Raw genomic sequence first — 24,097 nt, forward strand, 5'->3', positions numbered from 1 at the left:
TTACTTTCATATGAGCCACACAGTAGGAGGAATAAATTTGGTCATATATAACAGTATTGAGCTTGAGAAATCTGCAAAGATTTTTAATGAGACTTTCATTAGCCTAAAGGTCCCCTGAAACCTTCACAGTGAAGTTAGTGAATCAGTCTGCCAAATACAAAAAGTTTCTGTGTTCCTTAAACCTTTCCAGGGTACTCACCCGAGTGTTATAATCTGGCATCACATCTGTGAGCTGTAGTGTACGTTAGTGCTTAGTTATTTTGGAACCGAAAAGCAAAATCATTGAACTTTAAGATGTATCAGCACCCTTTGTCATTTTTGATTGCAACGGCTTTAAATGGTAGTTGAATAATAGGAGGCTTAAGAATAGCTTTCAGAGAGTAGCCAAGAATTGTAGTTAGCCAAAAAAATGCAGCCCACCAAGAGGTGGATGTAAATACTAGGGAAAAGGTGGTGATTGGTTCTGGTAAAAATGATCAGTTGGTCACCTTCAGGTAAGGACAATCAAGCTGTCTTTGCAACATAAATAGTATGTTAGATTTTTTTTTTTCCAGTTCCATCCTGTTTTTTTTTTCCTGTACTGCAGCTTCTGTCATACTATTTTACTATAACTGCATTGAAGTCCTCATAGTCCTCTGCCTAAGCAGCTATGAATTGAGCTCCTTTAATCCTTTGCAAGTAGCTTTTAGTTCCATGGACTTTGATTATGGGCAACTTCTTGAAGTCTTCTGCCTTCTCGTTTTTCACAAGTCTATTTTTTTTTTTTTTTTTAATTCTTGTGATTCTCCTACCAGTATGTCACATAGAGAGTTATGGAGGTTCTCTATGGGCCTTTTTTTTTGGGGGGGTGTCTCCATATCTCTTTGCCTTTGCATGTATTTCTGGTTAATCTCATCTGCAAATCCAAATTCAGCTAACATCTTTATTCTAGTGACTCAAATAATCAGCTCTACACCTTGTCTCTCTGCAAGCAAAATTCTCCTTCGTTCTTTTTCATAGCTCTTTTGTTAGATGTCTAGCTGTCAGTTCTAGTTCATCTTGATTAAAACCTAACTCTTATTCTTGTATCTTCTTATAAAAGCTGGGAACCTCCATTGTTGAAGGTTTTGTACTTATATTTATCCACTGCTGTGGACAACGCTATCATGTGGTCTTTAACTCAGGATGAAATCTACATACCATCTAGGTTTTCATGGCTAAACAATACATACATCTTACACATTCTTTCTTGATGACTCTTCTACAGAAAGCCTTTTTATTCGTGGTATTGCCTTGAATGGTCTGCAACTTGCTTTTCTCTGTCCTGCATATGTCACTTATGAACAACTCTTGCAGAGATCATTTTTTGAACCATCTCAGTGTAGTTTCTTTGTTCCTCTGTTGGAATCCCACCATCAGCCATTAGTTCTTTCTGTTGTCAAGTGCTCGTCTGTTATTAAAGCCTGGAACACCAGACTGGCCTTTTAGTGATGGCAAACTCTACTCTCGTAATCATAGAATATCCCGAGCTGGAAGGGGGGACCCATAAGGATCGAGTCCTGCTCCTGGCCTCACACAGGTCTACCCCAAAATTCAGACCATAAGGTGGTATATGTCAGTTTTCAAGTACATATGGTTAAAGGAGATCATGTTTTTGATTTGGGCAGCAAATGTGATTTAAAGAATTTGACTTACATGTGCACAAATAAAAGAACAAAAATGACCGTGTTAAATAGGGAGTGCGCTGAATTTCTGTTGCAGAGGGTTTAACAGGTTTGTTTAATTGCTGTAAAAAACAGCAGAAAGGAAAAGGCAACTTTCAGCAGATCTGGGAAGGATAATTCTTAAAGTGTAGATCCTTTTAATGCGATGTCTTGCACCCCATTAGAGAAGAAGTTAGGGCTCAGCTTCAGTTTCCCCATTCCCTGACCAGCAGCCTAGGCGACTGGCTCCGCTTCGGTGCCACCAGCTGCAGCACCCTAAATGTAGCCGGTTTGGGTGTAAATGCCCGCTGCCGAGACATCAAGCTGCCAGCCCTTTTGCTGGACACACCGGGAAGGGAAGGGAAGCAGGGGTCTCCGGCTGCCCGGCAAAATCCTTTCCCGAGCTCCGGCCACCATCTGCTGGCCAGAGCCGAGCACTGCACTGCCAGCCTTGGGTGGTGCAGGTGTCTCCTGCGAGGGAAGCCTGCCCTCCCCTCTCCCAAATACTCCATGGTTCGAATAAACTCAGATCTCACCGAGTAAAAAGTCTGTTAAATAATTTGAGGAGCCAGCCCAGCGTATCTTTGAGAGGGTCTTGAAGTGAAGGAGTCGGGAATGCAGGCGTCAAAAAGGTTGATTGCTGCATTTTGTAAGCAGGGTATTTCCTTCCAGTCCTGATAAACCTGACTTGCTTGAAAATACAACCCAGGAAGAAGTCTCACTTTTTGAGATCCTGAAAATTTATAGAACGAATAGATATTAAAATAGATAATAAATATTTAATAGCATATAGTATTTTCTCTTAGAAAATAAGTTTCTTCAGGCTGCTGCCAGGTAATAAGGGTAATGTTTGTCAGTTGCTTAAAGTTGCTGTTAGCTTCTGGCATTTAGAACAGCAACACTTGCTGGAAGCAATGTCATTTTGATAAATAGCAAAGATTAAAAAACTGTAGAATAGTTTGGGTTGGAAGGGATGTTAAAGACCATCTAATTCCACCCCCCTGCCATGGGCAGGGACACCTCCACACCTCCCACCAGACCAGGTTGCCCAAAGCCCCATCCAGCCTGGCCTTGAACACTTCCAGGGATGGGGCATCCACAGCTCACAGTAAAGAATTCCTTCCTTAAATCTACTTTAAACCTGCCCTTTTCTAGTTTAAATCTATTAGGCCTTGTCTGTCGCTGTACTCCCTGATGATAAAGATTCCTTCTCCAGGTTTCTTATAGGCCGTCTTTCAGTCCTGGAAGGCTGCTCTAAGGTTTCCCTGGAGTCTTCTCTTCTCCAGGCTGACCAACCCCAACCCTCTCAGCCTGTCTTGATAGGAGAGGTGCTCCAGTCCTCTGAGCCTCCTTGTGGGCCTCCTCTGGACTCATTCTAACAGGCCCATGTCCTTCTTGTGCTGGGGACCTCAGAGCTGAACGCAGAGCTCCAGGTGGGGTCTTATGAGAGCAGAGCAGAAGGGGAGAATCACCTCCCTCACCCTGCTGGCCACACTGACACAGCCCAGGTTGTGCTTGCAGCCCCGGAGAAAGCCACATTGCCTGGCTCATGTTGAGCTTCCTGTCAACCAGCACCCCCAGGACCTTCTCCTCAGGACTGCTCTATAATCTGTTTTCTGCTCAGCTGTGTTCATGTTTGGGAGTGCCCCAGCCCAGATGCAGGGCCTTGCACTTGGCCTTGTTGAACCTCATGAGGTTCACACAGCCCCACCTCTCAGCCTGCCCAGGTCCCTCTGGATGGCATCCCTTCCCTCCAGCATGTTGACCACACCACTCAGCTTGGTGTCGTGGGCAAACTTGATGAGGGTACACTCGATCCCAGTGTCCATGACACCAGCAAAGATGTTAAAAAGCATATTGTGTCCCAATATTGGCCCCTGAGGAACACCACTCGTCACTGGTCTTCACCTGGACATGGAGCCGTTGACCACAACTCTTGGAGTGCAACCATCCAGCCAATTCCTTACTCACTGAGTGGTCCATTTGTCAAATCCATGTCTCTCCAATTTAGAGACAAGAATCTCATGTGGGACAGTGTCACGATCTGCCGTTAGTGAAGCCTTGTTGGCTGTCTCCAGTCACCTTTATTTTGCATACGCCTTTGCATATTTTCCAGGAGGATCTGCTCCATGATCTTGACAGGCACAGAGGTGAGATCGACCGTCCTGTATTTCCCTTGGTCATCTTTTGCTTTTCTGTTTTTAAAAATGAGAGTTATCTTCCCCCTTTTCCAGTCAGCAGAAACTTCAGCGGACAGCCACGGCTTTTCAAATATCACAGACAGTGGCTTAGCAACTTCTTCTGCCAGTTCCCTCAGGACCTGTGGATGTAACTCATCAGGTCCCTTGGACGATAATCTCCCTTATGCTTCTTTTTCTTTTTTTTCTTTTCTTTTTTTTCATTCTATTGCCAACTGAGTCTTTTTTTTTTTTCTTGTTCAAGTTCTTGTAATGATTTTCATTCATAACCAGATAATGAGGAAGCTAGTCCTTGAATTTTAATTCATTGTTTTTATTCCCACTCTGTCCTGCTTGTGTTTTGATTTGTAATGGCTTGCGGACCGTATTCTGGTATTTTATGAATCATTCACAGTTGCAGATTAGAGGTTAGGAAACAGTAATGACAATTTATCCTAAAGTTATATAAATAATGTTTAGTTATATGTTACCCTTAAAATATTATTTACATTATCTTTTCTTACACCTATTGCTTAATGGTTATGGTGGCTGAAGCTTACTCATCTCATCTTTGGCAAGGAACAAATAACAGGAAGATATACTTCAAAGCCAACCAGATTGCTTTGTTTTTCCATTTATTTACAAGGTTTAAATTACAGTTAAATACTTCCAGCTCTGTTCTTCTCCACCCCTGTGGTCAAGCTTAAGGCTCTTATTTCCCAAAAACTGCTGGATGGTGAGGGTTTTCTCTGTCTGCATGCTGGGCCTGCTGGCAGGATGGGGTCCTGCCCTTGGCTGTGTGGTCTTACCTCTCTGACAAGTGCCAGAGCCCGCTTCAGGAAAGCAGTAAGAGGATGTGGCCTGGAGTGAATAGAAAAGATGAGATCTCGGGGACCTTTCCTCCTTTAGCAGAAAGAAGCAGAAATAGTTCTTTGTCCTGTCTGAACTGGTTGCATCTTGAGAGTTCAATGTAGCCTGATGTTAATAACAGATAAGAGCTTAAAAGTTTTTACAACTTCAAACAAGCGTTTCTTTTGTGCTGTGATAATGCTTATCTTCATGGATACTCAGATTGCCCCAAACTTTTTTCAGTTAAGTACAAAAGAGTAGAAAATTGATTTACCTGATAAGGAAGTTGAGTTGAGATTCCTGGGCAGAATTTGGTAACAAATTCCAGCATTTTAGCTTTCACAAATCACCTGGGATTCAAAGGTCAGGCTGACAGCTAAACATTTTTGTTTGTATAAGTACCTAAGATCACTTACCACCTGCAAAATTCTTGATTTTGCTGACCAGATCATTGGATGGGGATTTTATTGATTACAGCTAGATCATTAGAAAGTTAATGCGCTCAAGCAGGGAGTAGCAAATTCTTAGTTATGTCAGCTACCTAATCATTAACGTAATTATTACTGACGGCCAGACTTCACCAGAGACTGTAAGGAATGTGAGCATGCGTTTCATTTCAGTAAAAGTATTTCCCTTACTTTCCCTCTATCTCAGGTTTTTGTTTAGAAGTAATTCTATGTTCTGGCAACAAGAACTTCATTTTTGTTTGCTTGTTTCCCCCCCCCTTTCTCTAATTCTGTCTACCACCCTCTTTTTTATTCTTTTGAAAATGTTTGGGCCAAATCAGGCAGTATAAAATCTTGGAAGATGAACTTTTTTACTTGCCATTTTTATGTAGTTATTTAACTTATAGCTTGTCTGCTGCTAACTATTACTTTCACTCATTAACGCATTTATTTAGGGAAGGAAGCCAGAAAAGGAGGGAAATACAGAACAAGTCAGTGATGGAAATTCTGTCCCTACCTGCACATAGTTCTGAGTATAGTCACTTTGAAGAGTCCTGGATATCTCTAGTTCTCTGGCACATGCATTTTTATTTTTTTGCCTTAAGTCATTTTGCTAAAAATCTGGTTTGATGTATATTATGTGTTATGGAGAAGTGTTACAGTGGCTTGTGGTTATATCAATTAAACATCTGTTTTGTTGACCCTCTGGAGATACCATCTATTATGTGGCTGTCTGCCATGACAAGGGATTAGCGTTGACTTCCTATCTTATATTGTTGTGATGCAAGAAGAGTTTTAAATAGCAAGTGGCATAGGAGATGAGACTGGTCTGTTCATGTTCAGTTCTTTAATATGTAGGTCATAACTTCTAACAAGAATTCCAACTGTAATCTTTATAGAATAAAGTCTCATTATTTCTTCTTTTTGTGAAATGAAACTTGTACAGTATAGAGCCAGAATCCTTCCCTCCCTCCATACGAACTTAGGTTTTTTTGTTGTTTTGTTTTGTTTCATATATGAATTAGAGCATTCCATTAACAGGACATATATATCTGCTCATAATTCCCCTTAATCAAAATGAAATGCATTTTGCAAGAAGCAGTGCCATCTGTTTTTGGATAGCAAAGCATATACCCAAAGAGAGAGAGAAATGATACATAGAGAGTGCAAGTTGTCTGTTCCTTTATTCAGGAAACCTCAAAGACTATTATAGGTAAAATAACACACTTGAATTAAAAGCCAGGGTTTATTTTAAAGCATGGTTTATCTCAAAAGTGGTGTGAATACACGTAAACGGGGTTCTTAGTTGCCTTTTTTGTGTGTTTATTTGATTCTTCCTTATTTAGACTAGTTACAAGTTGCTTCTCAACAATTAAGAAAAATCAAATTTCAGCTCCTTACTTGTAGTTTAATTTTCATCATGCTGCCATTCCAGGTAGCTGTGCTAATGCTATGAAGGCATCAGTGTGGACCAGTCAGAATGCAGTGGATATTTACTGACATACGTAACTGTAATTAAAGTAGTTTTTTGTCTCTCAGTCTTGAAATATCTTTTGATTTTGTTCAATCTTCAGGAAGATCTGAGGCTGCAGTGTTGCTGTCTGGCCACCAGATAGAGACTGGAGCTTGCAAAATAGGATTATTTTTTTTTTCTGTCATTGAATGTTCTTTAAAACCAAGAGGGAAATTGTTATTACCCGATGATAAAGAATTTATGAGTGTTACTGTGTAAAATGGATAATGAGAGCTTTGTTCCATAATCCTACATCACCAGGAAAGAACGGAGCAAGAATCTCAAGAAGAATCTTGGAGGAAGAAGAAGGGAATGTTAAAAATTTTGCAGTATAACAAGGGCAGGAAGAAAAGGTCAACTCCCTCTCCTCTCTCACCCAGACTTTCTTAAGAACCCAGAATAGCAAATTAATATCTGTTAAAAAGTTCATATGGGTCAAGTGAGTCCTCAGAAATATATGATTGTCTAAATGCACAGTTAAAAGAACAGTTTTCAGTCAGGATCCTGGCTATGAACAGCATAAGAGGTAGCCTGCAGAGTTTTAATTATTTGTGATTAGGGAACAGCATTAAATTATTATTTTTTCCCCCTAGCATTGAGATTAGATTTTTTTTTCCCTAAGTAAGGAAATTTGACTTCTAAATTAGAAGATAAACACGAACATTTCTTGTACAAATTCCCTTTCCAAGGTAGAGTGATCCTATGTCTGAATTGTTGATCTGAACTACTGAGTTCTTCTGTCCTGAGGCTGTTTCCTCAAATCTCTAACCTGCCATACTGGGGACTGTGATGGTCGTATCAGCTTAGGTGGAAGAGTGGTCTCTGCAAGTATTTGTGCACCGGTTTCTTTTACCAGCAAAATCTATGGATGTTACTAAGTTCCAATAATTTCTTTCAATCAAGTTCAGAAATTTAAGAGAAATTCCTGCATTTCACAAGGCTGTGGCAGTGATGGTTGTGATTAGGACTAGATGCTGTTGAGGTGTTTAGTGATGTGGTGCAAAAGAACCAAAAATGATTGTATTTAGGTGTGATTTGTTTCATGATTAACATCTGTTTGACAGATGAGAGGAAGGAACAAAAATATTTCGTAAACGTCAAATAGCTTGTTTAGAAAATTTTAAAACAGACCTTCCTGATGTATACAGAACGGTCACGGGCTTGTAGTCAAAATGAATTAAGGGCTTAATTTCTTAAAGCTGCTGAAAGGAAAGTGATGGTAGGGGGCACATCCAGAAGTGAATGGATTTGAGCAAACATCTAGGACGTACGTGGCTTGGGTCAAAAGTCCCTGAGGAAGGTTTAACTGGATTACATTTTCTCTGAGAAAGTCTCTAATCAGAAAGCCTGGAAGTCAGCAGTCTTGCATGGATGCAGAAACGGTATGTAGACATATTTAGGGTGGTGTACATCAGGACTGTGAGCTGCAGTTCAGGCTCCGCTGAGCCTGTAGCTGTTGGGAGTCCCAGCCTTGCACAGATGCAGTCAGGTTGCTGGCAGCCTCTTGGCTTTTTTGCTCTTTTTAGCTCTTGAGCTCATTGGTCTTCCTTCTCAATCTCTTGTGCTCTCTCTCTTGTTTTTCTTAGGTTATTTCTGTATCTGCTTGTCCACAGGAAGAAGACGCGATCTTAACTTTCTAGTGTGGCACTGTCTGGGTACCTGGGTTCAGATACCCAGACTCTTTATTATATCTGTTTGTGAAAACCTTTCTGGGTCACTTCAACATATTTTATTTATTTATTGGGTTCTTGAGCAAAAAGAAATAAAAAAAGCTATTTGCACAGCCACAGTCAGAAGTATTAAGCAGTACTGTAAAAGACAGAGGAGCAGTTGTACTTTTCCAGTTCCTTTATTATTTCAGCAATACTTATGTATAAATCAGTTTCATTATTTTTGTTGACAGCTTATGCTCTTTCCGCAGCTCTGCGGGAGGCTGAGTATCAGTTCAGCTGTAATGGGAGGCAGCAGATGAGATTAAGCACTTGGAAGTGAAGAGAGTTATGAGCCTAAGCATGTTTGCTGGTGTGAGATGAGATGATGTGAGATGAGAGCTGGATGGCTGAGTGTGATGGTGTGCATTCGGCTAGACCTCAGCACTGGGTATGAAAAGAGCTTAACATGTGAAACAAGCTGAGTAACCCAACTTGCTGTGTGGTTTCTTGTCATTGGGAAGAGAAGGAACAGAGAGAGGCAGGCTATAGGGGACCAGTCACACCGACTAAACCCCTTGCTCTCTGTCCCAGCTCTCCTTCTGACACTCACTGCGAGACAGAGGGGTTGCTGGAGCTTGTCTAGTGGCACAATTGTGCTGTTAAGTAAGTGTATGTTGAACAGGTTAGCCAGCTTTAGCCAAATTGCTTGGTTTCTTTAGAGTTTTCATTTATTTATTTATTTATTTATTTATTTTTCTTCCCTGATGACACTAACTGCCTCTACCTTGACACTTGGAACTTAATCTTTCAGAGATTTCAGACAAATCCCAAGGAGGAATGGATATTGTTTAGTAGATACAGAAGCTACATGGGATGTGTTAGCAAGGAAAAAAGAGGCACACAAATAACTGTTTCACACAGAAGTCCTATCTCTTTAGGAAGCCAATATCAAAAATACACTACTGTTGAAGATGTTCTTGTTTTAAAAGTAGTCAGTGTTAGGAAACACCAATGAGCAACATACACACCTTTTCAGGGGTGTTGTTTAAACTTGGTAGGTATGGTGTTGGTGAGCGTGCTTTAGATTTCTTTGGATTTATTTTAATTTTTTAGACTAATCAAGGCAATATCATTGCCTTGATACTCAAGGCAATATCATTATCATTGCCTTGATAATCAAGGCAATATCATTGCCTTGATACTGCAAAGCATACTAGAACTGAGTTTCTTGGTTTGGAATTTAATGTAGTTTTAATGTGGCAAATTGCCACAGTTCTCCAGAAGGCATACTCGTTAACTTCCACTTGTGGTTTGAATGCTGCTGTACATTAAATACACTTACAGCCCATGTATCAGTCGTGAGTAAAGCAGGAATGTCAGCATGTTACTACTCTGTGTTACCAAATGAGATGTATTTTTAACTAAAGAAGACTGTTTATAGGGATTAAGCCTGTTAGGTATACTGAGAAGAGGTAGGCATCTTGGGATTTATTTATTTATTGTTGAATAAATGTATTAAAAAGTAACTGCACTAAATGTTATTTTCTTTGATTCCTGTATTTGTTTTTCTTTTCTTTGTCAGCTCAAATAAAAAAAGATGTTACAATGAAAAAGCTCATTTCTGTGTAGATTATCTCAATTTGTTGAAGTTATTAAATATAATTGAAGTTGATGCTTATTTCTAATGTATCTAATATTATCATATTACAGAGGCGAATGCCCCAAACTTTCCGTGATCCAGCTACTGCTCCTTTGAGGAAACTCTCCGTAGATTTGATTAAAACATACAAGCATATTAATGAGGTAATGGCTCCAGCTATCTTTGTTTTGTGTATTGATATGAATTTGTTGTTTGAATTATGTTATTAAGTACATTTTCTGTGAATTGTACTGCATCTTCTGCTGCCATTGTTTTGGATTCTTTCTTGCAGAGTGAACTGCTCATTTGACCGTAAATTAAAGAAATTGTACATTATTTTATTAGAGCTTAAAATGACTGCAAAGTACAGAAGTATTTCTATACCTGTTACATTGTGTCCCCAAAAAAAGTTTGTTTCTGTTACATGTAGGACAGTAAAGGAGAGAGAGAATCTAGCCTATTGCCCCCACTCCCTTGTTGCTCCCCCCTCCATCTTGAGTAATATCATTTTTGAAGTTGTTTATTTGAAGGATCCACAATACAAATCACTAACATTTTTGAAATAGAGCTGGCTTGATATAGCTCTGTATTTTCAAAGGTAACTGAGTAAGCAATATACTTTTCATGTTTAGGTTTACTATGCAAAAAAAAAACGGCGGCATCAACAGGGCCAAGGAGATGATTCCAGTCACAAAAAGGAGCGAAAAGTTTACAACGATGGCTATGATGATGATAACTATGACTATATTGTAAAAAATGGGGAGAAGTGGATGGATCGTTATGAAATTGACTCCTTAATAGGCAAAGGATCCTTTGGACAGGTAATGTATATCAGCTGTGCAATCTGTAATTTGTGTGAATGGTAATATGCATATAATTTAAAGTGCCATTCTTATTTCATTTTGAAATTCAGCTGTCTTTTTCTTAATTCTACTATGCTGAAGTGCCTGCTCAAGGCATTTGTATTTTGTGCTGTTTCTTGTTACCACATATAATGTTTGAATATACTTCAGTATATTTAAACTGTTAATGTGCTTTGCAAATGAGCAAATCTTCAGCCTTTTGTCATCATTTCACATTTTTAGCTATTTGTTTTGGGTTTTTGTTTTAAAACAATGGTCTAATGCTAGGGATAACCTATTCTTTGCAGTAAGGTTTGTTTTTACTATTGGTATTTTTTTTCATGTTCTGCAAGTCATTTTACAATATTGTTTTTGTTGATTTACTGCTTGCATTTGGGTACAATACTTGCCTTAGGTCCAGCTCAGTGAAGCCTTTGCTCTGTTTTGCAACGTCACTACAATAAACTCCATGTTATCAGTTGTGGCTTTATTGTAGCATCTAGGAAGAAAATTAACTGGAAAGAACAAAAGTTGTAAAAAAATTCTGTAAATTCTGGTATGTTTAAAAAGGGTTTTGCAGAATTTTGGAAACTGAAGCAGAGAGATGACTTACATGTTTGTCTTTTTTCTTTCAGGTTGTAAAGGCTTATGATCGAGTGGAACAGGAGTGGGTGGCTATAAAAATAATAAAAAATAAGAAAGCTTTCCTAAACCAAGCCCAGATTGAAGTGCGACTGCTTGAGCTTATGAACAAACATGACACTGAGATGAAGTACTATATAGGTATTCAGATATTTTTCTTATTTTTTATTTAATCAAATTATTAGTATTTTAGGTTTTGATATATAGTGTAGGGTGCTGCAACTAATGTTTTTGGTGCTAACAAAATGAAATAATACAACTTTTAATAGTAGTTTTCAGTGTAAATTACCTTGCATAAACAACAGATTGCTTTGCAGCAGGACTAGATTTAGAAGAAAAACGTGTAAAAAGTTTTGGGATAACAGATAATATGAAATAAGTAGTTTTATGGCTAGCTTGTTCATTATTTTTTGATTGTGCTTATTTAAAAAGCTCAACATTTCATGTTACAAAACTGAGATAAAACTTCTGTAATAGTTAAGACTTGCCTGTTTAGATCTCAGAAAATATTTCTAAAGCTTATAATTCTGACTGTTCCTGTAGACTGTCATGCTATTCCATGAGGTTATTATCATAATGCTAATTGAACTTTGTAGTCACGATGAAGTAAGTTGGTCAGCTCAGATAAAAAGTTTTTTAAATCCTGTCTGTTCTCTGAAGTGGAGTATTGGGCAAAAATGTGATGGAAGGACAGCATGTTGTAAAGAGAGATAGAAAACTGTGAAAGATAATAATTTAAGAAATGAAATTGATTTTAAACATTTTTATCTTAGTTTGCAGGAGTTGAAATACTAACAACTGTACTCTTCAGGTTTGCATGTATATGTTGGATCACTAATTTTTCTTTCTGCAATTTGTAAAGAAACCCTTAAAATAATGTTAGTACACATGGCTGTTAAATTATCTGATGACTATTCAGTTACATTTTAACTTTTTAATGGAGTATTATCTTTATAAAACATTTTATGTATACAGTTTAAAAGTTTTTAATGTACTTTTAACTCTATAAGGAACATGCCTATATAAAACAGAAACTAAACTTTGCACCCTACTATATCAAAAAGATATTTCAGGAATGTTAAAGACAGAAGCAGTTTCAGATTAATATGGGGCAAATAAGAAGACTATAGCCATTGCTGAATAAACAAACTCTTGAAGTTTTAGATTTTTAGAAAGTGTATAGCACCACATAAAATGAGATTTGACTAAAACTGTGTATCTAACTGTGTGACTTAACAAGAGATGGTTTAACATAAAGCACAGTATTTAAGCAAAAAAAGAAAGAAAAAAGATAATTTCAAGCAATAGAGAAATGAAATACTGTTATTGTTTAGCAGACACAACTAACTATAATAGTTATATGCTTGTATCCAGTTGATTTCTGAATCTATTAAGATACATTTCAGTAGTTCCCCTTTTCTTTTTATCACAGTATTTAACAAACACTGGCAGTGTTAGTAAAGGTCAAAAAAAAAAGGCAAAGAGATCATGTTTTGAATGAATACTATATATTGCATGAGCTGCCTAAACTGACATCTATAGGTGCTTCACTTTACCGTTGCATAGACTTGCAGGTGCATGGTGCTGAGAGTGGTTGAATAATGCTGAAAGCATTGCAAGTATTACAACACAGTGTGTGGTGTAAAATGAAGACTTCAAGATCGGTGTGGTTAAGTTAGGAGACTAGACTGCAGGATACAGATTTTTAATGACATAAAGTGTAACTGCTTATACTTCTGCCAGGTCTTCTCTAGTAGCTTCTAGAGGAGTGTAAGAATACATTACGGTATTCAAGTTTCAAGGTAGCAGAGCGGAAGATAAATGTTCAAATGTGATGGCTTCACTGCAGGAAAGGTTTGGGAAGTTCAGCTCTTACCCAGACTATTTGAGCTGTGTGACACTGCAGGTGGTACTGGTAGAGCTGGCCAAGTAGCTTGCTGGTAGTTGAAAATTAGTCAGAGTACGTAGTGTTTCTTGCCAAGTTGGCAGGTTCAGCAAGGTGCTGTGGGGAGGAAGGGGTGTATGGTGCAGGAGGACCACAAGGACATGAAAAGGTGCTGGTGCTTTTGTGGTGGTAGGGTATTGGAAAATGAGAAAATGCAAAAGGTCTAGACAATGGAAATAGACAGGAATTGGCATCAGGATGGAAGCAAATGATACTATTACAGGTTAGTTGTGAGGGACACGTGAATAACTGGATAATAATAATGAGGAAAATAAAACTCACTGGGACACCATGTAATTACCTTAACTGAAAGTCTGAATGCTGATTGTGCTAATATTGGTTCAAGATCTTATTGTGACAAAGAGGGGCTGTATTGCTGCTTATCTGAAGATTGCAATGGTTTTTTTTCCTATTTAAATTTTCTTTTGCTTGTGGAGACCAACCTGAATAAGAACCTGGCAAACCCTGCTTGCTTCTAAACATGATTTTTTTCACGTATTTCATGAAACTGATAGATTAGACTTGGATTGGGTTGGTTGCTTTCATAATTTTGAAATTATGTCTGGTTGAATATAATGCCTTTGGGATTGTGATTGATTTTATTAATTGAAGTAGTCTATTGAAGTCATGATTTATAAATTGCAATAATATGTTTTAAATTACTCTGGCATTCAAATAATTTCTCTGTAAATGTAAATTTCAAATGTAAAGGGAATTACTAATACAGAATTTAAAGTGTGATATCTGCTTTATTGTTGAGAATGCTGTTGTATGTACACTTTTTTCCAGTCTGCTTGGACTTAAATACAATTTTAGTTTTAGGAGGGTGGAGAAATGAACTCTTCACTGGAAAAAGCCCAAAGTCTCGTGATTAAGATTGTTTCGCGCACAATTTGTACTGCTGCTTGTCTTTTTTGCTGATGTTTTACTTAGAAAGGGCTGTTGCTAATTTATTGAAGACAGAGATTAGTTGTGAATATCACTGTAGTTCTCCACTTAATCTGAATTTAATGTTGTTTGGAATTCTATGTTATTTTTATTTACCACGATTTTTTTTTGCCTTTGCTAATAGGGGACTGATATATTCATTTTCAAAAATCTCTCTTCTATATTTTAAATCATTTTTTTTGGTAAATGTAGCTTTACCGAGTTACACCTGAGGACACTTCAGATACATGAAAAAATCCAACAACCCATACCCTGGGCATAGCAGAAATGCTTTATAAATAATAATAGATCTAGAAAAAAACCAACACAATATTATCTTACAGGTCAATCTCCTGCATATTGACTGAAACATTTAAGCTTTGTATTGTAATTTGTATGTAATATGTACCACACAGCATATGTATTAACCATTTTCTTCTCTTTTTAAAGTGCATTTGAAGCGCCACTTCATGTTCCGAAACCATCTCTGCTTAGTCTTTGAAATGCTGTCCTACAATCTGTATGATCTGTTGCGGAACACCAACTTCAGAGGTGTCTCATTGAATCTGACAAGAAAATTTGCACAGCAAATGTGCACTGCACTGCTTTTTCTGGCGACTCCTGAACTTAGTATCATTCACTGTGACCTAAAACCTGAGAATATCCTGCTCTGTAACCCCAAACGAAGCGCCATCAAGATTGTTGATTTTGGCAGTTCATGTCAACTTGGACAGAGGGTGCGTATTGGTAGAAATTCTAATTAAGCTGTTATTGGATACATGTGATAAACTTTCCATCTTTCTTTTCTCCTTGATTATATTTTTATGCGATATTAATGCAAGTTGCATCATCACTTGATTGTAGAGGTCTGCAGTGGTGCAGTGCTCTCAAATATAGTACTTCTTTATTATTTTCTTATCCCATGATGCATTTAGTTTCTTCCAGTTTAAGATGTTACCTGTTTAGAGTGCCATGGAGATAAGACACTATCTGTGAGTTGAGACAGTATAGTATTTGGCTCTTAAAGATACTGCTTATAACTAACCCCATTTTTACAAACACTTTAGTAAAACTGTGGGAAGATTGGATTGAGTTCACTGGTGTTACCACTATGAGTAAAGATGCACACATGTGAAGTGTTTCCAGGACAAATTGTTTTCTTTATATTAGGGTAGATTTAGCCTAATCAATAACTGTCCGACATACTTGTATTTGTATCCCGTTGTTTATGTGCATTGAGGATGAGTGTGTTTTTTATTTGAGCTGTTAGTTTCTGTCTACCATAGTCAACTAGCTCTGTATTTACTTCAAGAAACATTAAAGTACATACAACAGCTATTAAAACCATAAGCAATTATGCTTGGATGCCAAAGACGGGATTCTTCAGGAAGAAGAATCGTATTCCTCAAATGTTTAATTTGCACTGACAGTTCATTGAAAAGTTCATCAGGACATACTGTTCATTGTGCACTGTATAGTCTAATAATACCAATAGACACATTTTTGGTTGAATGAATCCTATTTTTGATGGAATGATTGATCACCAGTATTTAGGGTACCTTAGCTTTATTTGTTTGCACTGAATACAAATTGTTAGCTAGAGAGGTAAAGAAACTTCTGTAGACAGAAATTAGACTTCCACTTTTTTTTTTTTTCTTTTTTTTTTTTTTTCTTCCTTGAAAAGATGCTTTTAAACCTTGCCAGGTCAGCTGTGTGCCTGTGGTGGTTTTATCTATAAATTTATGAATGATAATCCTTGATATTCTTTTGCTTTGAGAAAACTGGGTATTAAACAAACAAACAAAACACCTGCTAAATCAGACTTGCTGTAAATCTGCAACAATTGCAAAAGAGATGTCAGTTCAAGAAATACGAATAGTAATAATGAAGATGATATCACTTTATGAAGAGAATTAAAAACTTCATGGATTGACTGAGTAGAAAGTAGTGAGGCACAAATTTAGGATTAATACAATTCATTTTCTCTATTAAGTAGAGATATCTGAGTCTAGGAAGAAAATGAAGGGAAGACAAATGAGATCTAGATTGTATAGGTCAATAATAAGATAATTTTGAAGTGCTAGGAAGCACAATTAAAAAAAACCTTTGTGCAATTTCACAGAAAAGTTAACTTAAATGGAAGTAAGTAAACATTGGCACCTTTGTGGAAAGTGCTTGATAAAATTTTGTGTTAATTAAAATATAAAGTACAGTTCTGTTAGGAATATTTTCTTTGGTTGCTTTCTTTTTAAGGGTTTTGGAGGTGTTTTTTTTTTTTTTTTTTTAAAGATCTTTCTGTTTTGTTTGTTTTGCTTTGTTTCTTTTTGTATATGCTTATGTTTAAGCCAGTCTTCAGATCTATGATCAAGACTGAAATTTCTGACTTGTGAAATGAGCTGGATAGTTGGGGGTGATTCCAGCTGGAATCACCTGGTAATTTCATTTCATGACAACAAAATTGTTGATTTTGATTTTTTTTTTAATTGTTGGTTTTGTCTGAAGTGTTATGTGATTCTGATGTGGCTTCTGGAATAGTTTTTATTTGAACGTTACCAGACGAAAATTTTGTTGTACAATTATCTGTAATTGCATGAGATTACACTCATCAACTGTAAAGTGTCGTAATTGTGAGTGAATTTGCACTTTTTTTTTGTGAGCAAGAGTTAGTATTTTTCTACTAATTAACATTTAAATATTTTTTATAAATTTGTAATATGCTTTTAGTATCACTAATACCTTGTCTTTGCTTTCCCCACAATGAAAGTGTATTTTACTGTAATTCTGTTTCGTAATACAGAACCATAATAATGCTTTTTGGATGCTGTGTATTATCTTCAAATGCTTTTATTTCAGATATACCAATATATCCAGAGTCGTTTTTATCGATCACCAGAGGTGCTACTGGGAATGCCTTATGATCTTGCAATTGATATGTGGTCCCTTGGGTGTATTTTAGTTGAGATGCACACTGGAGAGCCTCTTTTTAGTGGGGCAAATGAGGTATGCAGCTATTATACAGTACAAGTAATTTGATCTTTTTTGTTCATTCTGATAATGATACTCATCTGTTATTATAATGGTTAAATTAGAGAAGTCTAATAATTCTAAAATTCATAAACATCAGTAATAGCAATGTCTTTTGTTAGAATTCTAAATTGCCTGGTAATAACTTTATGTTTCTGGGTTTACTTCTACCCTGATCTTCCCCACAGCTCCTTGTTCACTAATTTATTTAGTTAATATTGAATTTTTATTAAACTTGAAATTAATTCAGAACTTAACTGGTGTGGGTAGTTAACATATGCTACCCACGTGACTGTAGAATATTGGACTCTATTGCAGTACTCATCTATATGTCCCATGTTATTCATAAATATTCTTCCTGTGGAACAGGTGGATCAAATGAATAAAATAGTGGAAGTTTTGGGGATACCGCCTGCCCATATCCTTGACCAAGCACCAAAAGCAAGGAAGTTCTTTGAGAAGTTGCCAGATGGCACGTGGAACTTGAAGAAGACCAAAGATGGAAAAAGGGTAGGTTATATAATTAGGATGACAGCATGGGCTATCCCTTTAAAAAGAATAAATTAAAAAATGGTGAGATATTACTTTGATTTACATTGTCTTACTAAAAATGTAGCTTTATTGTTACTGATTATTTTTCTGAGTTGTAAGACGGGTTGATTAAGTAACACTTTCTATAGTGTTGAATAGTTTCTTCCTTTGATTCGACTGCTTCACTTTTATGGCGTGTTTAAAGTACGCACATCCAAGGCTTAGTGTGTAACTTGATTTCAATTAATTTCTAATTTCTTTACAGGAATACAAACCACCTGGAACTCGTAAGCTTCATAATATACTCGGAGTTGAAACAGGAGGACCAGGTGGACGTCGTGCTGGGGAATCGGGTCATACTGTAGCTGACTACTTGAAGTTCAAAGACCTCATCTTAAGGATGCTTGATTATGACCCTAAGACACGAATTCAACCTTACTATGCCCTACAGCATAGTTTCTTTAAGAAAACGGCAGACGAAGGTACCAACACAAGCAACAGTGTGTCTACGAGTCCTGCCATGGAGCAGTCACAGTCTTCAGGAACCACCTCTAGTACATCTTCAAGCTCAGGTGAGGTTTTCTTACTAAATTATATTTCCTAATCGTGTCGAAGGAGTCTGTCCCAGATGACAGAGTTTTGTTTGGCATTTGTTTCTTGGCCGGATCAAGTAATTGCTCCAATGAAAAGCAGATTTATAAGTAGATTTACAAAAATTTGAGTGATAGGTCCTCTATTTTTTATCTTGAAGCTATTTAAATTTTAATGCCATCATTGTTCTACAGCTTACTGTAAATTTTATATCTCTTGTGTTGCTGTGACTTTATAGGTGGATCTTCTGGGACAAGCAACAGTGGAAGGGCACGGTCAGACCCCACACACCAGCATCGACATAGTGGTGGACACTTCACTGCTGCTGTTCAAGCTATGGACTGTGAAACACACAGCCCACAGGTATGCACAAGTAGAGCTTTGTCTGATTTATACGTTTTTTTCTGAGAACATTAAATCCCTAAAAATAGTAGTATTAGGTTTAAATGGCGAGGTTTTGGAACCAGAGAGGTGTAGGGGTGGCCTCTGTGAGCAGAGCCCAGCAGCTGCCCCATGTCAGAGCAGAGCCAGCTCCAGCCGTCTCCAAAAGGGACCTGCTGCTGGCTAGAGCTGAAACAGGGAGTGACACTGGGTGGGCCTCTGGGAGAGCACGTTGAAGAAAGGGGAGGGAGTAGGGAAAGTTGCACAACAGCAGCTGGGAGAGAGAGCTGAGAAAATGTAGAAATAACCCTGCAGTCCCCAAGGTCACTGCAGCAGGAAGGCAGGAGGTGCTCCAGGTACAGAGCAGCAGTTCCTGTGCGGCCTATGGAGAGGCCCCTGGTGGAGCAGGCTGTCCCCCTGCAGCCCATGGGTCCCACATGGAGCAGATCTCCATGCTGCAGCCCCCCCGTGGACGAGCCCCCGGTGGAGCAGGTGGATGTGGCCTAGAGGAGGCTGCAGCCCATGGAGAGCCCCCACAGTAGCACACTCGTGTTGTGTAGTCTCCTTCTTGGGTAGTCCTTTGTATGTTAGGTCATTCACTTAGTCAAAAGTACTGTAGGTAGCTGTAAAAATTTCCAATAAATTCTGTGGATGCAAAGGTTTTGTATGAGTTGCAACATGCCAGATGGGCCTGTCACCTTATACAGGGCATAAGGGTACACAGAACTACGTATCTTCCAACCCAACAAGTCTAGCTTGTACTTCAGTGAACTCCTGTGCAAGTTCTTACTTCCATTTCACCATGTTCATATGCTTCACCAACATTATGGTTGGTGAATTATGAACTTTATTAGCTACAAATGATTCAGTAATTTCATTTTCTTAATACAGATTAGTGGTAGTGCTAGGTTAATGGTTGGATGTGATGATCATGGAGGTCTTTTCCAACCTAAATGATTCTATGATTCCATTCTATTCCGTTCTATTGTATATTACCGTAATTTGTTCCTGGAAGAGCATTAACCGAAATGTTGTAGTGATTTACCCTTTCTGTTCATCCCTTTTAAAGTTGTAGAATCCTTTTTACAGGCATTAAGCGGTAGCCACTATGCATTACAGTCATGAAAAGAAGAGAATATCATACATGCTTCTTTGGAACTGACAATTTCTTCTTCTCCCAAGTAGACAATTTAGTTTATTCAACAAATGGCTGTGTAGCTAGATCTTGCTACTTTAATAATCTTTAATCAGCAGTGTTCTTCCAGAGGTGTGGGTAGTACTCCTCTAATAGTGTGATAGTGTTCAATATATGAACTGCAACATATTAATTTAGCATGCTAAATGTATCCAGAGGCCCTAGTCACAGATTAAAGCCTTAATGTTTGTACAACACCTAGAACCAATGTGTTGTTTAAAGCTGCTTCTTTAATTTGGTAGTAAGGTCACGTATTGGACTTTCTTTAACCATTTATTTGGAAAAAAAAACAGAATGCAACCTTTTTTTGAAGCTATATGTAGAAACATGCTCTTTAACTACCTAATTATATTTCTAGACTAATTTTGAAACTGCAAGGATTGGTTAACTGATTCAAAAGTTAGCGGAAACATTAATAGCTTAATGTCTCTCAGAAATGGATAGACTTGTTTAATCGTTCCACTTTTTGTTTCGCCTGTTAACATAGGTTCGACAACAGTTTCCTCCTCCAATTGGTTGGACAGCCACTGAAGCTCCTACACAGGTCACTGTTGAAAACCATCCAGTTCAAGAAACCACCTTCCATGTAACCCCTCAACAACAGAATGCATTACATCATCATCACGGAAATAGCTCTCACCACCACCATCACCACCACCACCACCACCACCATCATGGACAGCAAGCCTTGGGTAGCCGGACCAGGCCAAGGGTCTACAATTCTCCAACAAACAGCTCCTCCACCCAGGATTCTATGGAGGTGGGCCACAGTCACCACTCCATGACATCCCTGTCTTCCTCAACTACTTCTTCCTCTACATCTTCCTCCTCTACTGGTAACCAAGGCAATCAGGCCTATCAGAACCGCCCAGTGGCTGCTAATACCTTGGACTTTGGACAAAATGGAGCTATGGACATGAATTTAACAGTCTACTCTAATCCACGCCAAGAAACTGGCATAGCTGGACATCCAACGTACCAGTTTTCTGCTAATACAGGTCCTGCTCATTACATGACTGAAGGACACCTTGCAATGAGGCAAGGAATTGATAGAGAAGAGTCTCCCATGACAGGAGTTTGTGTTCAGCAAAGTCCTGTGGCTAGCTCGTGACTAAACTGAAACTAAGTTTGTTTCTTGTGTGTTTTTATAGAAGTGGTGTTTTTCCAAAAACAAAGTGCAAAGCTGCTTGAATCAGAAGGAGATAAACTCACTGAACCGCTACAGGAGGGCAAAGCTGACTATTTTTTTAGACTTGAAAAGATTGCAAAGGGACAATGAAGTTTTTTTTTTTTTTTTTTTTTTTTTAAGAGCCATGTCCGGACCCACCTTAATGAATAGCTTAGTGGTGTTCACCTTTTGCTTCCCCCATTTTAACTTGCCACAACCTAGTCATAGTTTGTTTTTTGGGGGGAGGGTGTTTTTTTTTTTTCTGTCTCATTCAACAGGGGGCTATTGTTAAAATGTTGGCTGTAGTTGCAAACTAGTTTCTTTTTAAAGACATTGCACATGATTTATAAAAGGCCCTTTGAAGATTTTGGGTGGGAGGGGAGTGAGTAATATATATATACATATATTTTTTTTTAGTTCCCCAAACAAACATGGGCACAGAAACGCAGTACTGTAAGGAAGAGGGACCTTCAGATTACACAAATATATATCCTTCAGTTGTAAAAAGGGACGGTTGTAATGGAGTTTGTAAGGCACATTAAGCATGCTAAGTGGCGGTGATCAGAACTCTCCTTATCTGAATCTACTGAGGATCAAAGCAGCAATTGTAATGGGATTCTGTGCGTCTCATATTTTGGAGACCACAGTCAGTTAGTATTGAAATATGACTGGTTTCATAACTAAGGTGCACTGAGAAGCAATCAACGGGTCGGTCCTGGCCAGTCGTGGGGAGGTCTAAGTGGTGGTCTTTGGGAAAACCTTTGGCCTTATGGATTTGGACTCTTAAGTTAGAAGAGCCTACCATTTCAGATGCAATCACTTTTGGACATGCTTTTGCAGACAGTCCTTAATGCTGAAAACACAGAGAATGGGTAATTCAAGAGGCCTTTCTTTTAAAATAGACTTTTGTGACCCACTTATTGTAAGGTATTGCAAGGTCACTTTGCGTGTGTCATAAAGTTGACTTCCTTATTGGTTGAAGGTCACAGGAGTAGTGGTTTGCGTTTGATGGAAATAGCTACAACTGTGTCCCTTCCTGCTTTTTACTTTTTTCTTTTGCTTTTTCTTGGCACGTGGTTTCTCCACCATTACTTCTGCACAAAGACGTCTTCTGTTCATCCTGAACATTTTTAAAAATGCAGAATTTTATGTGACTGCTTTTTTGCCTCACAATTATGCTGTGAATTTTACAAAAATTTATTTTCTTTTTTGATAATTTATTGTACCAAAGCTGTTTTTATAGCACATAGATGTCTGTAACCAATAATGTAGCAGTTCTGCACTTTGACACAAGGTGTAACTAGACCATTTTTAAATGTCAGTTGAGAATTATGGCTGTACTATTGCTTAAACAAAACTGGAACTGTTGTTGAATTCATAGCCAATACATTTACAGCAATCTGTGTACTGAACATAATAGATTGACATCTACTTCAAGACTATAACATCTGTTACGTTATAAATGTGTTCAGGCTTCTGAAGGTAAAAGGGACACTAGATCCAGAAGCTATGAAACCAGCAGTTGATTCTTGTATTCCTTATTAACATAATTGTAAACTTGAAGGCAAGACCTTGATTGCATGAACAGGTCCAAAACAATAGTCTGAGTAAAGCAAGACACTCACATGAGACCTGAGGTTAGCAGGCTGTATTTAACAGGTGCCTAATTTTTGGGTAATGCTGCCTTAATATAACACAGTCAGCTTGGCAGTTGCGAAATTTATGGGCCCATTCAGAGATTTAGTTGTATAAATAAAAGCTCAGTGAAAACCACCTGAAAGAACGTGGGCAATTCAGTGACTGCCCATCCCAGATTAACACTGTTTGCCCATTATATATTACAGAAGCAGTGATCTACCTCTGCCAGTAAGCCCTTTTAAAAGTTAATTCAGCAGAAAATTCAGAGTTCACACTGGTCAGTTCCACGTGGCTAAGTAATTTTTTTCAGACTAAAAGGTGGACTTTTTAATATATTTACAGTGGCAACACAGCAGCTGGCTACCATGTAGATGGGAATGAATACTTGGGATTACCATTTTTTTTGTAAATCACTTTTTTTTTTTTTCTTAAATCAAGTGATCCATATTTCTTTTGTATCGACATGTCAACCCTGTGGATGAAAGTGTTTTTTTTTTTTTTCCTGTTTCTTTTCTTTTTTTCTTAAACTCAGTAATTCAAAGAAGTTTACAGGAATTGGAAGGATGTCACCTTAAAAACAGGATGCTGAGTTCAGCAATATACAAAGGAATCCAGTACTTGCTGCTGTCTAGGAATATAAGGGTAATACGAAATCTGGGTAATTTTTGTGTGCGTGGGTTGCCACACCTTAGCAAGCGCCAAAAATGAAGCAGTTTAAAAAAATATCTACATAAAGAAGAAACCACAAAATCCAGTGCTTCTGCATACTGTGTTATGTTACAGTCCAGTTTTGTGTGCTTTACTACACAGTTTGGTTACAGGACTTCTGTGCATTGTAAACATAAACAGCATGGAAAAGGTTAAATACCTGTGTTCAGATTGTAAGATCTAGTCCGGACTTGCTGTGTATATTGTAACGTTAAATGAAAAAGACAAGCCCTTTGTATTATAGTCATGCAGTCTTATGTATGATAAACAGTTGAATAATTTGTCCTCAGACTCTTTACTGTGCTTTTTGAAAAAAAGAGTAATTTAAGAAAAGAAATGTAAACATAGTAAATCTTCCTATGCAATTAACCTACTCCAAGCCATGGTATGGTAGGTATGATTATACTATAATATGTAAATATCAGATACATTGAAACAGACTTAAAAATATGAAAGTAAAAGTTGGAGGCGTAATGGATAATTTTGAGTTTTTAATTGAAACAGCAAGGTATACAAATCATTGATGTATGAACACAGCTCTGCTTGA

At 37.8% G+C, this 24,097-nt stretch overlaps 1 protein-coding gene across 1 annotated transcript in view; it reads left to right on the forward strand.

Annotated features, from left to right (window-relative positions):
• Positions 1-23,841, forward strand: part of DYRK1A (dual specificity tyrosine phosphorylation regulated kinase 1A) — an 89,172-nt gene extending 65,331 nt beyond the window's left edge. The window contains exons 4-12 of the mRNA XM_027449121.3: positions 10,030-10,122; positions 10,591-10,779; positions 11,436-11,583; positions 14,765-15,051; positions 17,168-17,314; positions 17,708-17,848; positions 18,135-18,441; positions 18,699-18,823; positions 20,524-23,841. Of these exons, the coding sequence (XP_027304922.1) occupies positions 10,030-10,122; positions 10,591-10,779; positions 11,436-11,583; positions 14,765-15,051; positions 17,168-17,314; positions 17,708-17,848; positions 18,135-18,441; positions 18,699-18,823; positions 20,524-21,147 (2,061 nt within the window). The 3' untranslated portion in view covers positions 21,148-23,841. The remainder of the gene's footprint in view (positions 1-10,029; positions 10,123-10,590; positions 10,780-11,435; positions 11,584-14,764; positions 15,052-17,167; positions 17,315-17,707; positions 17,849-18,134; positions 18,442-18,698; positions 18,824-20,523) is intronic.
• Positions 23,842-24,097: the final 256 nt, after the last annotated feature.

Source organism: Anas platyrhynchos, chromosome 1 (genome assembly GCF_047663525.1).
Source record: "Anas platyrhynchos isolate ZD024472 breed Pekin duck chromosome 1, IASCAAS_PekinDuck_T2T, whole genome shotgun sequence".
Classification (NCBI taxonomy): domain Eukaryota; kingdom Metazoa; phylum Chordata; class Aves; order Anseriformes; family Anatidae; genus Anas; species Anas platyrhynchos.